Source organism: Rhamphochromis sp. 'chilingali' (assembly GCF_963969265.1).
Source record: "Rhamphochromis sp. 'chilingali' genome assembly, chromosome: 7".
NCBI classification, from domain to species: domain Eukaryota; kingdom Metazoa; phylum Chordata; class Actinopteri; order Cichliformes; family Cichlidae; genus Rhamphochromis; species Rhamphochromis sp. 'chilingali'.
This window is the reverse complement of record NC_137934.1, coordinates 4,478,402-4,496,567: the sequence shown is the minus strand read 5'-3', so window position 1 is coordinate 4,496,567 and position 18,166 is coordinate 4,478,402. Positions and strand designations below refer to the sequence as shown.

Below are 18,166 nucleotides of genomic sequence, written 5' to 3'. Positions count from 1 at the left end.
GCTTATCTCATCCTTCCTAAAACACAGCCAGTCAAATGCTGACATCAGTATTACTGCCAATAAGAAAATCAATTCAATTCCCTAGAGCCAGTTCCTGTGCATCATCACTAACAAATCAACATTAACAGTAAACCTCGACATCCGATTCCTACTTAATTTAATCCTGTGTGATTTATTTTTAGCTTTAAGCACCACTTACAGCTGAGGGCACTGAGTGATTCAGCAAAAACAGAAAGGCACATCTGAGCCAAAGGGCAGCAGACACGACTCTTTTCTCCGCATTTCACAGTGAAACCAGCAGAGTCACAGTCACATCATCACAGTCATATATTTTTAGATCCCGAAACACTTGGAGTTAGTTGGTATGAGCAGTGCTGACTGCTAACTCAAAATGAGTATAACCAAATTTTATATTTGTTTGACTTGTTGTTGTTTTTTTTGTTGTTTTTTTTACATGTGATATTAGTATATTAGTTACAGATTATTATAATCAAACACATACTGATTATTATACAAGTAGAAGCCTCCAGGCAACATCAACTGGCAAAACTGCAGTTCCTCACATGGCCACTTGAGGCAACTTAAGAAGCTGCAGTAATTTCTCTTGCCAAGTTCCCCCTTTATGACAGATAGCACGTGAATTTTTATAGAACTCACCTGTTTAAGCTGTGCATAGCTTTAAGAGTATATGTTTCTACAATAGAATCACTGTGGAGACTTCTTTGTGTTGCTAGTTTTATCGGCATATCTAAAAACTACAAGAAAGACCGTGTGCGTCCTCCTTAGGGATTTGAAGCCTCAGGTTTACACTGTTGACTGGTAATTATGTAGCAATGTGTTTCAGGTCATTTCACAAAGAAATACGAAATACAAAAGTAATATAACAACTAGTGTAATGAGATACTTTTGTTAGAGTTTAATGAGGTAACTTAAGGCATTATTTTTCAGAAAAGTAACAAGTATTGTGTAATAAGTTACTTTTTTTGAGGGTCAACCCCAAGACTGATAACAATGAATTATGAAGGCACTTTGCTAACCAAGCCGGCTAGCCAGTTGTAGCAATTGCGAGACACTTAGGAAGTCAAAATTATGAGATATGTAACTCAAAATAACTCAGACAGTAACTCCAAAGTTTTGAAATAAAAACCTGAAATGTTGAACAGTGGAAAAAAAATACTTTTGTATTTTAAAGAATAGACTATCACTCTATTCTTTAAAATACAAAAGTATTACAAATGAGCTATTCATCAACTGACATATCCCAGGTCCAAATTTACTTTAGGACATAAAAAATATGTTCTAATTTAATGCTAGTAGAGTCTAATCATCTTATTAGGAATAATTTAACCGAACTGGGAAAATTACCCAAAGTAAATGTAACACTGTCAAACATAGCACATGTACAAATGTAAAAAGTGTCCACCTGGTAAAAGAATAAAAGCCTAACTATATGTCTGTAGTTAGCTAGGTTTTTGTAATTAAGTAAGTAAGTAAGTAACACATTATTCAAAGTTTAGATAATTAAGTTTGTGAGCTGCATTTTTTGTGCAACTGAGAAAATTACAGACTAAAGCTAATGGCATAAACCTAGGGTGTGAAATTTGGTTTCAAAACTGAGTTTACAAGTGAAAGCAGAGTTTTGGCTACTTGTAATCATTTTTTGTTCTTTGTTCTTTTTCTAGACACCTCAAATTAAAAAGAAATCCTCTGTAAAAACTCGGGTGAAACAGTTGAAGTTGTCCGTAAGTTGTTGATCTGAGTTGACTGTAGTTTTTTAAAGTGCTTTAACTGCAGATTGAAGAGAGAGATGCTACCCAATAGTGGATAATGAGGCTATAAGCAAGTCACAGTAACACATGCACACCACTCACTGGTGCATACAATCTCACGCACAAGGTCTACCTCGTCATTTGATGCTAATGTAACTGAGACAAGGGAACTGCAAACACTCAGATTTCAGTGACACTTCCCAACTTTCTTCGAGCCAAAGTTCTCTGTTGGGAGGTAAACACCGAAACTCTATTCTTCCGTGCTCTAAAAAGGAAACATAACTGTAGTGCGGCTCTAATTTACATTCTTTTAAACGTGTGCAAGTGTGCATCAAGAACACCTTCAAGTACAGCATAATGACTACCTTATATAACAACACGCACACTGTACGCCTCTTTACAGTACAGTACAGAGCGAACCCTCCAGCCACAACGAGCAGCTACTGCTTTAACTCACCACAACACAGCACGGCTGCATTTTTAGTAACAGCCTCTATTGTCTAGCAGCTCGTCTTGAGATCTAGAGCCAATTCATTGGGTCACTCTCTTCAGTGTGCTGAGAGAGTCAAAGAGTCAGTCGAGAGATTCATCTGTACAAGAAATTCATTGTTAAAATGTGGGACGTGTGCACAGATGAAATGGTCAGGTTACATCCAAAAAACCCTCCAAGTTAAAGCCGATAATTTGGGTTGAATTTAAACATCTTTTGAAACAGCTGTAAAGCATTAAAATTGAAGGTGCAGTTAAATGTAACTACAAGAATACCATACACCAGAAGGACATCTATCCAGCCATCCATCCAGGAGCTTTTTTGGCACAGTTTGGGTCTACTACCGTTACAGATTATGGTCAGTACAAAGAGTTAAATTATTTCTATCCTCATGAGATAGACTTTTCCAAGGTAGTAGTACCCCCATACACAGGATCACAGAATTGCTCAAAGTGTACGACAATGATGTGAATCGCACGGCCTTTGCAGGGGTGAGATTTTAACTCAAAGTCAACCCTTTGAGAGATTTTGGACAGATATACTGTCCTTCTTTGTCATCAAAACACCAAAATGAGGTCATAACTTTCGTACAAATGCCGTTCTGTCCCTCTGGTAGTGAATGTTTGTAAAGCTCTTAACCCTCACATTTGGCATTGTCAGGGTAAACATTTGTTTGCCTTTCTCTATTTTAATATCTTGTTTAAAATAGATTATCACTGTCAAAGGATCAAGCTGATAATTTATCGCAGTACAGTAAGAAACATGCATCTCTAGTATGCTTTGCAAGATGATATGTGCTCCACAGTTTTCTCCCACCTCAGACAAAAAAGAAAAAAGATCTTGGGAATTTCCATTCTTTCTCAGTGAACGATGCATTCGTGTCATTTTTGCACTTGGTGTTCTACAGAAGCCAATAAAGAAGTATTGTATGAAGCCCACCTTTAATCATTCTTTTCTCTGGAATCTGGTGTGGAAACAACACCAGACAATGGTGGTTGGGGTGGGGGGGTGGGGGGGTCGGAAAAGACCGAGTAGGAAAGAAGAAAAAAGAGGGCATTCTGCTGACTCAGGCTTTTTGTTTCCCTCCCTCAAGCTGCCCTTAGATCTGAGGCAGTCCAGTCACAGGGGCATCGCTGCACACCCCTACACGTAAAAGGACCCAAGGTTGTCATGGTAACAGCTAACATGAGTCCACGCAGGCTGCCAAAGGAAAAATGCGACGGGGTCACGGATGAAAGTTCTGACAGCTTCCTGGGTCAAAGATCGCCGGGCAGGAAAGAGGGAAAGGTGGAAGAGGATGGTGGTTATCACCTTGAGAGGCAGCCAGAGAGGGCATATCAGCACACGCACACACACACACACACACACACACACACACACACACACACACACACACACACACAGGCCTCCAGCACTGATACCGGCTTAATAAAAACATTCCATTTTGACAAGGACAGTTCGGCCCATAATGGCACATGTGGGAGTCACGCGGAAATTCAAGAAGGCAACACAAACACAGCAAGCATGAAACAAGCAGGACAGTTTTGAAATGAAGCTACAGTAAACAAATAAATACTAATATTAGGAAAAATCTATACTGAACTAACCTCTGCGCTATTTAGACAGAACTTATTGAATATCAGTAAAAACATGATCACATGACAGAAGCTGGCAGATGGCTTGCAGTATGCTTCTCTTTGTGTCTCAGTTCACTTGAGTTGATTCATGAATATTTATCGTGAATACGCTTGGATGGATGCTGGTCAGAGGAGGCACACACACACACACACACACACACACACACACACACACACACACAGGGAGGTTTTGGTTCACCGCAGCGGACGCACGGGCCTTTGCCCTCAAACATAATCCACAAAGGTCAAAGAGGAGGAGCCAGTAGGCGTCAGACAATCTGGAAAAAGCAGCTGGGTGCTGGTTTCTAACAATACTTGTTTTTATTGTTGTTATAACACAGAAACTTTATTTGGTACCTATGCTTTTTCAATGTCCTGTCTATGTTGAGGACAGTCAGAGCACACGCCACCTGACTACAGCGTAGAGTAAAAACCATGAGGAATTTCTATACTAGATCTTTTTGACAGAAACCCCACTGCCATGATGGACGCAGGTGTTATGAATCACATTAATGGGGGTCCTGTTCCACATGAGCACTGAGCCTTTATTAATGTGATTAGTCACACCTGTGTTTGTCTCCTACTCCAGGTCATAATGGCTGCTGCGAGGAAGGTCAGTGACTGAAAGAGAATATTTGTGGTGATCTAATCTAGCACGATGGTCTTAAATCATCTTTGCACTAACATTAACTCCATCCATCCATCCGCTTCCGCTTATCCTTCCTTAACTCATTTAATAAAAACTAGATTTTGATAACATGGCTACATTTTTGTTGGGTTTTTTTTGTAACCAAGTAAGTAACCAACTCATGGACAAGATGCACTGTTTTAAAGCATAGTTTTGGCATTTCTACTAGGTTAAATGGACATCACATATGCAATCCTCAGCGACAACATTAACATCACCTACCAAATATTAAAAACGTCCTGCTCATCCACCAAAGCAGCTCTGATCCATTCCTTCAGGTGGGTTAAAGCCACTGGATGTGGCTTGTTTCAGTGCATTCTAATGATGCACTATCAGATTGGGATGTGAAATATTTGAAGGCCATCTTAACACATTTTACTCTTATTTCTGAGCAGTTTCTGCAGGGTGGTGGGTGACGTTGCACTGTTTCCCACACACAGACTTTAATAGAGCGGGATGATTTATGACTGCAGTTAGATTTTTTTTTTAATTTTCCATCACTGAACAATCCACTTGCGGTCAATCCCCAGAAAGTCTCTCTTCCCATGGTGGGACAGACTCCAGATCCACTGCAGATGGACTACAGTTGGCTATGGCAGCCCCTTCTTCTTTAGAACTGGTTTATGTGCTGCTTTACCAAAATCAGTGGGGCTGCATGATGCTGCTGCTTTTGGAAGTTAAAGTTGGCGTCCACTGACAGAGAAACTGTAAAGACTGGAGAGGCAGCTGACTGTTGCTTATTTACTGGAATAAGGCATTTATTACGAGTAACGAGAAGGTCAAAGTTACTCACGTTACCTGTTAGAAGTTTTAAGGTTATGGCTGTATTTTGTCCAAACTGTTGGCTCAATAGGTGCTGCCTAAGTTTATATAGCTTCTTGGTGCATTCAAAATAAGTACATTATTTTAAAGTATTCACTCAAGCCCATCTAATTAATGAGGAAAAGCTATCTGCTGTGGATTCCAAAGTGACTACGAAACCTGAAACCTCACTGCTCACCACTTCTGCCTGTAGGCTTTGAATTTTTAAAGCTGCGCCTCGAGGACATCGACAATCTAATTAGATCTCTTGGCCGGCTCCTTCGGGCTGACTTTGTAAAATCAATTATTTCTCAGATAAATCATTAAGGTTTTGCATGATTTTTTGTGCACCATTGTGCCCAAACATGCACACACAGATGGGCTGTTACATAAGAAGATAGATCTTACACATGGGGATAGGCCAGTAAACACTTTGTATTTGCTAAATCACCCAACATTGTACCACTGAAGTGCCCCATCTGTATGCTGTCAGGTGTGGAAAAAATTTTTTTAAAACCACAAAGGAAAGAACAGCAAACACATCTTAAGATCCATCAACAAAGCACATTCTCTTTTAAAGAACAAATTGATTTTTATGTTATATCATCTTTCCAGTAATAAATCAAGGAGACACAAGAACACCCTGTTAGATCTTCTGTTAGATCTCCAGATGTCTTTCTTTCTTGTTCTTTTCTGTTACCACTCAAAAAAAGAAAAAAGAAGAGATGATAAAAGTGCATTTCATCACTTTGGACCGTATGGGACGGGGGATTAGGCGCTCGCTCACAGACAGCATTAGCCACGCAGGCTGAGGCAGGTAGAGGTTGGCAACCTGCTGGCTGATTACTGGAGACACACAGATGAAGCTAACTAGACTGTTACAGGAGCTGGGAGAAAGCTGGCAGTCAAAATGTTTCAGAGGTAAGAATCACAGTTCACCACAACATTTCAAAATAATTAGAATGTTGCCACGGCGATTAATGAGCTGAAAACATCAACGCGAAGCTGTGGTTGAATGTTCAAAGACGTGAAATGAGCCGTTCAGGTGTGACCTGCAAGTGACTGTCTGTGAAAATTAATCAAAGACGGGACATTTTCTAAAGGTTTCGTATTAATCAGCAACACAAAAAAAGAAACAGGTGTGACAACTTAAGAAAAGTATGCAGACTTTATAATGACAATTTGTATTTCGTTCATATTGGTTATCACAGGAAATTCAAAGCTTTTTTAAGTTGGAGGTTTTGTTTCTTCTGTCTTGTCTTCATGTTGTTTTAACAGCTAGGTGTGAGGCAGCCACGTGACAATAACACGATTAGCAAAAGAAACACGAGGCTGAGCGACTTGCTGAGAGTTATGTTTAGCATTAACGGTGGATTTTCATTCTTGGGAAAAGTACAGTAAATTTGCACATCTGCCTACTAAGAGCTCAGTTCAACTGCTGCACTGTATGTTTTTGAATTCTAACATATGTATTCATATTCAGTAATTACTCTGGCTGCCAAAAAATAAATAATTCTTACAATTTCTACATTGCCACATCACAACAGTCCCTTCAAAGCAGTTTATATTATAAAGTAGCTGCAGGAATTTCAAGGGTGCCGAGCCGGATCTCCAATTAACTGAGTCTGGCTTCTAAAGCAACAAACAGACTACAATTATTATTTTTATCATTACTACTAAAGGAGGCCGAGGATTAACTAAACATTTGCAACCCAGTATACCCATACGGAAAAGAAATAGTAAAAACTTATATGTGATTACTCATGAAAGTGGCCACTTTCGCATTACTTTCATACATTGTTTTAGTAAGTATCCAAAACATACAAGTTTCATTATATAATTTTTCAAGGGATCTTATATCTGTTTTCACACTTATATGCTTTTCATACAAGTTTCACACAAGACAGATACAAACTTTATAAGATTTATATACATCTTTTCCATATGGGTAATGCCAAAGTGTACAATAGCAGCCCATTCCCAGCTAGGGCTGTTCGATATAACGATATAAAAACGTCTATCGTTTCATTTTACGCTATCGTTTGTTTCGTGGTGTCGCAAAATAAACTGTTTACGGCAATATTTTTTCATCGTTTTCATGGTCACTGTAGTGGCTATATTAATTACTTAAAGTTCTCTTTTTCTCTTATATTTAATATAACCACACTACGGACGGACAAGCGCCTGTTTTTATGCGTTGTCGTTAGCAACAACGACGGTAAAACCATCGCGTGTCCGCTTGTTTATTTTCCACATAAACCTTTCACAATAAAGCTCAAGATCCTGTTGAGACTTTTCAAAATAAACTGAATGACGTGAAAGAGGATGCAGAGTGTTTACGGATGAAAAGCAACAAAGAGCCGTCAGGTGCTAAAAAATAAACCTTAGACTCAAACGTTAGAACAGGCTTTTCCCCGCAGCACGCCGTGTAATAAATACTCACAAAGAAAATGGCAGCCGTTACAACTTATGTCTAAAAATTTATCATTTCATGCATTGGTTAAAACACTCGACTCCAGGTACACGTCACCCAGCTGGAAACACCTCACGCAAGTCGAGCTGCCCGAGATTCACAGAATTTACAGAAAATGTTACATTTTTGTGATTTATATAAGATAAGATAGAACTTTATTAATCCCTCAGGTGGGTTCCTCTAGGAAATTCGGTTTCCAATAGCACAGCACCGACAGAAGTTACAGAATGTGAGCAGAATACCATATATACACATTAGGGGTGCAACGATACACAAAATTCACGGTTCGGTTCGATACTTTGGTGTCACGGTTCGATATTTTTTCGATACAAAAAAAAATGTTCATGCCTTTTTAATTTGTCATTTATTAAAATTATAAATATATATTTTAACACAAAAGTACAGTTTTTAAATTTAACCCTAACCCTTGTGCGTGTTGTTTTTTAGCTCGTCATATTGCAGCCACAGAAATTCTTTTGTCCATGAAACCATAAAGCTGCACTTTCTTTTTGCCTTATAGTCTGATTTGTCATAACTTCTCCGTTTTGTGGTAAGCTTTTCTTTGGCTGTCACTTCTTCACCCTGACCTGTCTTATTTGGCTCAGCAGAACTAAAATATATATCTGTCTGTGAAGGTTCTCAATCATCCAGGTCATCGTAGTGAAATATATATCCTGCCGCACTCACATAAGCTCAGCGATTCTCTGCGCGATCAACCTCTCACATGTTTAAGCTGCGGGAGATTTCACTTGTCATGTTTGCATAGTAAGCTAACAATTAATAAGACGATGTCAGAGGAATTGGTGCACAAATTATCATCACTCACAGATCAGTGCTGTCGCTCTCTATACACAGTTCGCGCGATTGCAAAGTGAAAGCAAAAAAACAAGCGCAAATTCAAACACGATTTCAATATGTCACATCTTGACAGTGGCTCACCGATGCCAATGACATAATTACCCAGCTACATTTCTGAAAGAATGCAAAAGCATTGACATATATTTTTCCTTCCTACAATAGCCCGACAGGCAGGGAAGAGATAGCCCCGGGACGTCGGGCTAGCGATATTGCGAGCCCTGTATCTGATTGAGGAATCACTCATCTTTGGAAAAGATAAGATAAGATAACTCTTTATTGTCATTGCACAGTCATACATAGTACAGTAGTACAATGAAATTGGAAAAACTGTCCTACGTCGGCACTACATATAACACAACACGACACGATATGACACATCACAACGTAACAAACAACACAACACAGTATATTAACTTAGTATAAAAAAGAAGAATAAGTGTATGTGTATTGCACACTGTTATTATTGCACATTAATTATTATTGCACCTTGTTATAAATATAAATATTATTGTTATCGTTTTAAACATTGTTACCTCCCCCTAAAAAGTCCAGGGAGGTATCCAGTCAGGTCAGCTATTTACATTGATCAGGGCTATTGCCCTGTTGTAAAAGCTGTCCTTGAGTCTATTTGTTCGGGACCTCAGCAGCCTGAACCTCCTGCCAGACGGCAGCAGCTTAAACACCCGGTGTCCTGGGTGTGTGCAGTCCCGTAGGATGCTGCGTGCCCTCTTGAGACAGCGAGTGCTGTACAGGTCCTTCAGGGAGGGAAGAGGATGTCCAATGATTTTTTGGGCCATGTTGATGACCCTCTGGAGTGCCTTTCTGTGTGCTGTGGTGCAGCTGGAGAACCACACACCGATGCAATATGTCGAGAGTTTATTACAGAGAAATGTCTCTTTCCAAAATAAAAGCTATACTATCCGCTTCTTCTGGGCTATATTCTCAGCAGCATATTAAACATATCAGGTCTCCATAAGGAGAATCCTGTGCTAACAGCTGTCTAAATGACTCGGCTAAAGTTTGTAGCATGCATGCTTGTTGTTTTTGTCTTTGCACTAGGATGATGTCGGTGTAAATGTGCAGTCATATTCGTTGTGTTCCCACTAGTGCTTTCAGGTTAATCTCGTTGAAATAACCTTAACGCCACAACACGGCAAATCTCCGTTAACGAGCTACTCTATACAGAGGGGCTAGACGGCCAACACGTTAACGAGCTAACTGCGCTAACACACTAGCTCCCACCCATGTAATTGAGCATTGCATGGCACATCCAACATACTGTTTTACTTTAGTCCATGACTCGCTTACCTTCAGGGTCATACGTCACATGAAAACCAAAATAATTCCAAACGCCAGATCTGAATGAGGGTGGGGAGGTCCACTTCTGTCTCGCTAGCTTGCCCTGCGCTCTTCCTTCTGACCATGCTGTCTGTGTTGAGCGCTCAGTGAATCTGCGTTCGACTACTCCGCCTAGGCTGCACTCTCGAGCCTAGGCGGAGTAGTCAAATGCAGATTCACTGAGCGCTCAACACAGACAGCATCGTCAGAAGGAAAGTTGATAAAATAAATTACAAATTTTGTATTGTTCTTTTTTTTTCTCCCCTTTGGTTTTCTTTCTTTCTCTCCCCCTCTTTCTTTCATTCTTTCCCCCTGTCCTATCCCACAGTCATGTCTGTCCCGTTTGCAACTGAAAATAAAATAAATTCATAATTATAATAAAGGTCAATCAAATGGACCAATATGATGATCCACTTAAAATAAATCCTCTTGGCATCTTTCTTGGCCTCAAGACAACAATTCTGATGGCTATAGATCCAAACGGGACACAAAAAAAAAAAAAAAAAATTGAAAAAAAATTGAAAAAAAAAAAAATTTGAAAAAAATTGTATTGTTCGATACATATGCGTACCGAACCGAAAGCACTGTATCGAACGGTTCAATATCGATACGAATATCGTTGCACCCCTAATACACATATATAAATACAGAGACATATAAATAAAGAGTATACAAAAGGGATAAATAGAATAAATAGGAATAAGAATACAAGGGAATTGGTTATTATTAACAAAAAGTATTACACAGTGAAAAGGCACTACAGCTTAGTTGTAGTGCCTTCGTTATTGGGACGATAGATGTCTTATATTGGGATATGAGATTTTGGTCATAACACACAGCCCTATTCCCAGCCCACTCCTGAGGCGTAATATACCGACGGTTTGTCAAGTCCGGTCACCTTTCGTGCCGGGTTATGGATGAAATCCAGTAGAATGATCCTCCCGCGGTAATACACGTTCCAGCCCTGTATTCCGCCATAACCATAACCTTATCCCTAATGTTAACCACAACTTTAATGAAGTTAAATCGCTTTGGAAAACACTAGCTAAGTAAAATGAACGTACACGTGTAGATTGATTCCAAACGGTTCTCATTTTTCCGATCTCATAATATAGGAACATGTTGGGTTCCTGGAAGCGTAATATACCGACGATTTGTCACCTAGCGTAAAATGTTACGCTTTGGGAGTGAGAACGCGTTGACAATAGACCCCGTGTAATGCAGCAGTCCCCAACCTTTTTTGCACCACGGACCGGTTTATATCCGACAATATTTTTACGGACTGCCATTTAAGGTGCCGTGAATAAATGCAACAAAATAAAACCAGTACCAGTACCCCCAAAAAAGAACATTTATTCATAACACTCGGGAAAAGACCCAGGGGAACGGAGTTAACAATAAAAACAATGAAACCCCCCCCCCCATAAAAAACCCATCAATTTTACACCTGAACCTCAACCTTCGCGGCCCGGCACGAAAAGACTCACGGACCGGTACCGGTCCATGGCGCGGGGGTTGGGGACTGCTGGTGTAATGGACACAGATGAAGAAGTTGCAGTAACTTGCAGTACCAGCAGAGGGAGATATTTTATTTCAACCCAACATAAAAATAATTGTGGGACAGCATTTAAAGAGACATTAGTAACACTTTTACATGTAAATATACATTAGCCACCTGGCTTAATCGTTTCAGGCGTAGAACAATGTTGGAATGTACCTTATACCTTCCTTGGTCTCCCTGGTCTTCCTTAGCTTTAAATATATTGTCTCCCCATGTTGGTACTGCAGTGAAGGGAAGATTACACTATGTAATAAGTCGTTAGCTAAAGGTTTGTGACTAATTTTGAGTTATTATCTCAAAATTTCAACTGAACTGAAAATTTCAAGTTATTTAAACTCTATTTTCAATTTCAAGTTTTCTCCTAAGCTTGAGTTGGTAAGCTGGTAAGCTGGTTGGTAAACTCAAAACTTTTAAGTTTGACCTACGAACAAGAAAAATACTTTTTTCAGTGATGGAAACGAGCTTCCGAATAGAAATCTCAACAATGACGGTTTGTGCTAGCATGTTAGCGCACAAAAGGCCATTTAAAGCCATATATCAGTGTTCTTGTTGGAGGTATGTTCAAGATTCATTGCCCTTTCAGTTCTGCTTTGGTGAACACAAAAATCCGGTCTGGCACTTGCTTAATATTCCACTGTGTTAACTAGCTGGCTGCTAATACTCCTTGTTGGCTGTTTGGTGTGGGATTGGTGAACAGAGCTCTTGTTGAACGGTCCTCTGATAATATTGCTGAATCCTACCAGCATATTAACTAGCTAGCAACTTGTCTTTAGGCTGTTTGTGGACACGCAAGTTAGCAGCTAGCTAGTAAACATGATTTACTAGCTGTTTGGTGCTAGACACATAGCATGTGGCTGGATTATTATCAGTTTAGTTAAAATTACCCCACTGCTCTGAAAGGCAACAGTGCCAAGAAGAACACAGTAAATCCAAATAATAAAATGTTTCACGGAGCTGATTCTAACTAAAGGGCTGGGTTGTAATTCATGAAGAGTTAGCCACTTTCATAACCCATATGGCAGGGGTATTGAACTCCAGGCCTTGAGGGCCAGTGTCCTGCAGGTTTTAGCTATCACCCTAGGTCAACACACCTGAATCAAATGATTAGTTCATTACCAGGCTTCTGGAGAACTTCAAGACATGTCAAGGAGGTCATTTAGCCATTTAAATCAACTGTGTTGGATCAAGGACACACCTAAAACGTGCAGGACTCCGGCCCTCAAGGCCTCGAGTTTGACATCTGTGCCATATGGTCATCAGACTTATGGTTTAAGTAAAAATATTAGGCCAACATAAAACGTCATGTTTAAGCATTAGACCTTTTATAAGTTCATCAAAATAGCCTGTCGCTCTTCTCACACTTACAATTCAGACTCACAATACTAGGATACCCCCCCAAGTGCAATTTAGTCTAGTTTTGAACTTAACTAAAGTTGTATTCATGTACTTACACTGAGAAAAATGAAACATGCCTCTAAATTCATCTAACCAAATACATAAGAAGAGACATAAATATGTGTGCCATAGCATTCTTCGTGAGAATAGAGGTTACTTACGTCAAAGAAGTAAAGAAAATCAAACAAATCATGAACAAACTTACAGATGAAAACCTAAACCAATGAAAAGCCTTTTTGTCTGACCTTCAATAGGACAACAGACCAACAAACACAACAAAGGCGCTTTAAATAATTACTGCACCTGACCTTTCTAACAAGATACAAAAGCAGGTAGGACAAAAACATGCAGATCTTTATTTGCCACACATCAAACAGCCTGCGTATGCGGCTCAGGCTGTTTTGTGTGTTCACATTAAGCTAAGACAGGAAGCCAGACAAATGCAATGTTCCAATATGAATTGAATCTTATTATTAAAGAGAGCAGCAGAGCATGTGATTGGGGGGTGAGGTGGGGTGGGGGTGTACAGACAGATAGACAGATTATTTATTATCCATGAAGAAGAGAGAGAGAGAGCTTGTAAACTGAGCTGGCTCAGTAAACAAGAGTTCTGGGTCAAAGTCTGAATGCACAACAAGGAGCGAGAGGGACGAGGAGAAACGTGAGAGGGACGGGAGCTTTTTGTCCTCTCCTCCAACGAGATCACATGACAGTTCAGGTTTTTAATCCAAACACACACACACACAGACACACATTCCCATGCAAGTGGCTTCCAACATTATACTGGTGTCTTTATTGATTTGTTGTATTGTGACCAGATGACGGCTATCTCAGTGTGTGTGCTGTGTAAGTGACAGGACAGGACTGGCCTCAGGGACAAGGGTCAGAGCAGCATGATACAGCGAATGCGTGCGCACACACACGGAGTAACGCACAAAAGCAAGGCGAAATATCACAATGAGTGACTGCAAGGGGCTCAAATGCACCTGCATTTCTGAGAAGTGAGTGCATCCTTTGAAATCGTGTGGCTCACTCTTACTACAGGTGCAGTCTTCAAGGGAAGAAGCGGAAGGCCTAATCCCTCAGACACATATGGCATCCTCATTCATAAATCCAGTACAAAGCATGCAGGTATTAACAAGAGCAGCTCATGTAATCGAGAGCTATATTTGCTTTGCACACCATGCAAGAAAACTGCAGCAGCTCCTGCCAGCCAGCTTCAAAATAAAAGCAGGTTTAGTAAAGGAGTATTGTTGTTTTAGGAGAGCCCAGTCAAAATAAAAGCAGGAGTAACATGTGCATGGTCCCAAGCAGGTGTAACACGAGAGCATCTCAGGAGAGGCGTCTGCATCCTTACCTCAGGGCGACGCGCACCGAGCTCTCATCCGGCCCGCTGCTGCTCATGGTGGCACGGGAGGCTGGCCCGAAACAGCCCGCTTAAATATAGCTCAGTTTCGCTTTTTTTTCTTTTCCCTTTATCCTCTTAGACGGGAGAGCGTCGCGGTCTCCCTCCCTCCCTCCCTGCTCCTCTCAATAAAGCGCTTTCTATCTTGAGCTTCCACCGCGGCCGCCGCTTTCGCCTCACCTCGTCGCCCGCTTGGAAATAAACCCCATTTTAAAGGCTCAATCTATTCTATATGAATAGATTTGGATTCCATGTTCAGGAAAATGTGGCTAAGGATTCAGCCGTGGTCACCTCCTGGGAGGCATCGTCGCTTCCTCCGGCCCGGGTGGAGCGCGCTGTGTGAGTGTGGAGGAGCCGGGATCCGCCTGGCGTGTGACTACCCTGGACGTAACCAAGCTCCTCCCCCCAGGAGAGCCGTACCAATCCAGGCAGGGGGCAACCTCACACACCAGCAATAATAAAAGTAATAATAATAATAATAACAACACACTTGTGTCGACTGTCAACTCAGTGAAACTGACTTTATAGTGACATATCGCTAAAAACTCCAGAATATATGCATGGCCTGCAGTCCTTGAAACCCTAAACATGGCGATGTGAAGCGATTTTAAACTTCCACTTAATATAAACCTGGCCTCTTCTGTCTGTGTGTAATAATTAGATGACGTTATAGGGCACAAAATTGAACTTGGCCACGTTGCCATCTACTGGTGAATTCTTATTATTACACCCGTGAACTATAATTCTGAAGATTTGTATTCAACAAAAATTGATCATGTATGTCAATATGGAGACTTTTCAAATCCTCATTCAACTTACTCCTCTTTCAACTCTACTTCCACACACATTGACCTACAGACACCTTTTAAACTGTAAAATAAGCCAAGACATTGAACTATTCGGCTTGGATTTATCTTTTCAATGTCTTTTATAGTTTTTCTTCAGTTCCAGTTTAAGTTTAATGCCCCCCCCCCCCCCACCACCACCCGTTTCAGAGTTTATAATGGGTGTCAATGGGATGAAATGTTGGCTGTTTCAGTAAGAAGCTGCTTTGTCCACAGTTTTTGGTCTACAGTCATTATTTTACCCTCAAAACGTGGACTTTTAGAAGTAGTTTTTCAGCAGGTGCATCGCGGCAGATTTAACAGGGCTTTGCCACAGAGCAACAGTATCTCTGTATTTACTCCAGTCCAACTGAAAGCTGTTGTATGTATATACTTTGTCTAAACACTAACACACAATTATTCTTAAAGTAAAACCCACAAAATCTTTAACGATTAAAAACTATTTTGCCTGTTCATTTGATGCCAGTTCCCCTCTTTCTCTGTAATTTACACTCTAATACTCACAGACAGACACACAGAGCAGATATTTGGTAAATATGCTGGTTTTTCATTTGAGATTCTTGAGTTTAGACATTTAAATCAGATTTCTCTCATGATGGTCTGGACCACGTTGTCCCTGATGGAGCAGGAGAAAATGGTCTGGCTATTCAGTGCTGTAAAAGTTTTGGAGATTCGATCCAAAGTGGCCTTTGTGACACTGATGGAGAGTATGCTCAGCCTTTGGGAGGCCATGTTTAAGAGGGGGCGAGGAGGAAGCTCCCAGAAACTCTGCAGGATGTGGGTAACTATGTCTGTCACTACTTCTTGAGTTGTGAGCATTTTGGAGCTTTGTGCTTCCTGCTGCTTCTCTTTAAGTATCCCAATGTAATTGTGGATATTGCTGAGGAGTTTAGGTTTTCTGGGACAAGAAAAGTGAATTCAGTTGAATGCAATCTGCAATCTACTGACATGTAATGGTGAAATGTTACACGCTGTAACCTTAATGATACTTGAATAGAGGCCAGGTGCTGCTCTGCTTCAGCCTGTTCAGTCTGCACATGCAGTCTGTGTAATATGTGAATAAAAATAAAAGAAATTAAATGAAATGAAACACACAAAACAGTTAAAGATTAAAAACTATTTTACCTTTTCAACTGGTGCCAGTTCCCCTCTTTCTCTGTATGTCACTCACTCTGTGATACTCACATACAGACACACACAGAGCACATATTCTGCAAATGTTCTGATTCTTGAGTTTAGACATTTAACATCCATAATTCCGCTCTTCCAGTGATTTAAAGAATATGAGCTTTCAATATTCATTCTAACTTTTTTGGGTCAGTTGTTCTAATGTACATTTTAAAGACGTTCAGCAACTTTCCAAATTTGAAAGAACTTCTTCTGGGTGAACATCAGTTTTCAACAGTTCTGCACTTTGGCTTTCAGGTGAATGATTCAGTGTATTTCACCTCATTCAACAAGCTTTTCAACAAGGATTCAGCAATTACAAAAATGAACTCAAACCTTTTATCTATCAGCATTCAGGCTGCATTTTCTTTAGTAAATGCATTCTTTGGTTGTATATGCAATGTACTCTGTCTATTTGCTACATTAGTGTGTCCATCTACAGCCCCTTTCACTATGTACTTGTGCAACATGGAACATGACTCATTATTTCCCATTTATGTATCACTTTTGAACATGACAGTTCATTTTGTTGATAATAAGACAAAAAAAAATGTCTGGGGTGTCTGAAAGATCAACTGGGTGTTGGTTTGACTCATAGGACAGCTTCAGCTGTGGGATTCTCCTGTTTGTATTCAGACACTCACTGCACCCTCTGTTGGAGCCTGACTGACACTGAAGCTTTGGGGAAAATCCCAGTTTGCCGATATTTATACACTGGCTATTATTCTGTATGGTGTATATATACACATTTAGAGCTATATTAGAAGGAACAAAAGAGCAGTAATTATTTATTCAGAAAGTAGGGTTCTCATTGGCCAACAACATGCCAGTCACATGAGAATGCGGTAGCTGCTGTTCTCCTGTAAAGTCCAGTTACAAAATACCACGATAGCACTGTTGAAAACCACTAAGCAGTGGATGCTGTCACAGTAGCTATATCCATCTTTTCTACTCCCTGTGATTGCCGATAATTGCCTAGAATTACATTTTCACAATATTTCTAAAATTAGAAACATCCTGTCTCACAGAAACTAGAAAACTAGTTTGTGCATGTATTACTTCTTGGCTGGAATACTGTAATTTCTTTATTATCAGGATGTCCTTAAAGCTCCCTGAAAAGCCTTCAGCTGATCCAAAATGCTGCAGCGAGTACTGACAGGTACTAGAATGCGACGGCATGATTCTCCCATACCGGCTTCTTTTCACTGGCTTCCTGTTAAATCCAGAATTCACTTTAAAATTCTTCTTGTCACAAACGAGGTCTTGAATAATCAGTCCTCATCTCTGTCTTCCTCCCCTCATGCTCAACCGGTAACAGCAGATGGCTGCCCATCCCTGATCCTAGTTATGCCAGAGGTTTCTTCCTGTTAAAAGGGAGTTTTTCTTTCCTACTGTTGCTAAGTGCTATTATCATAGGTTTTTTACTTTGCAATATAAAGCGCCTTGAGGCGTCGTTATTTTGTAAGACATAAATAAAACTGAATTGATTTGTTGACAGTTGCATTGATGCTGCTGTACTGGACACATTATGTGATGCTAAAATAACCAAATCGTCTTTTCGTGCACTCCTGACACATTGTCATAATTCCAAAAAGACCAGTATTGCCCAGCCTATATGATTCTCTGACCTGTGCTAAATTTAAAGAACTATTAAAGCTCATCATGTGGTACAAATATCATCATTTATTTAAGTGCTGAAAGCTGGGCTAAACTCAAGCATTTACTTAAAAGCTGAAAAA

The 18,166-nt window shown here is 40.2% G+C and overlaps 1 protein-coding gene across 4 annotated transcripts in view; it reads right to left on the bottom strand.

Annotated features, from left to right (window-relative positions):
- Positions 1-14,775, bottom strand: part of LOC308399952 (kinesin-like protein KIF21A) — a 44,826-nt gene extending 30,051 nt beyond the window's left edge. For all 4 annotated transcript variants that reach the window (XM_080887395.1, XM_080887396.1, XM_080887397.1 and 1 more), the window contains exon 1: positions 14,368-14,775. In XM_080887395.1, coding sequence (XP_080743521.1) covers positions 14,368-14,414 — 47 coding nt within the window. In that variant the 5' untranslated portion in view covers positions 14,415-14,775. The remainder of the gene's footprint in view (positions 1-14,367) is intronic.
- Positions 14,776-18,166: the final 3,391 nt, after the last annotated feature.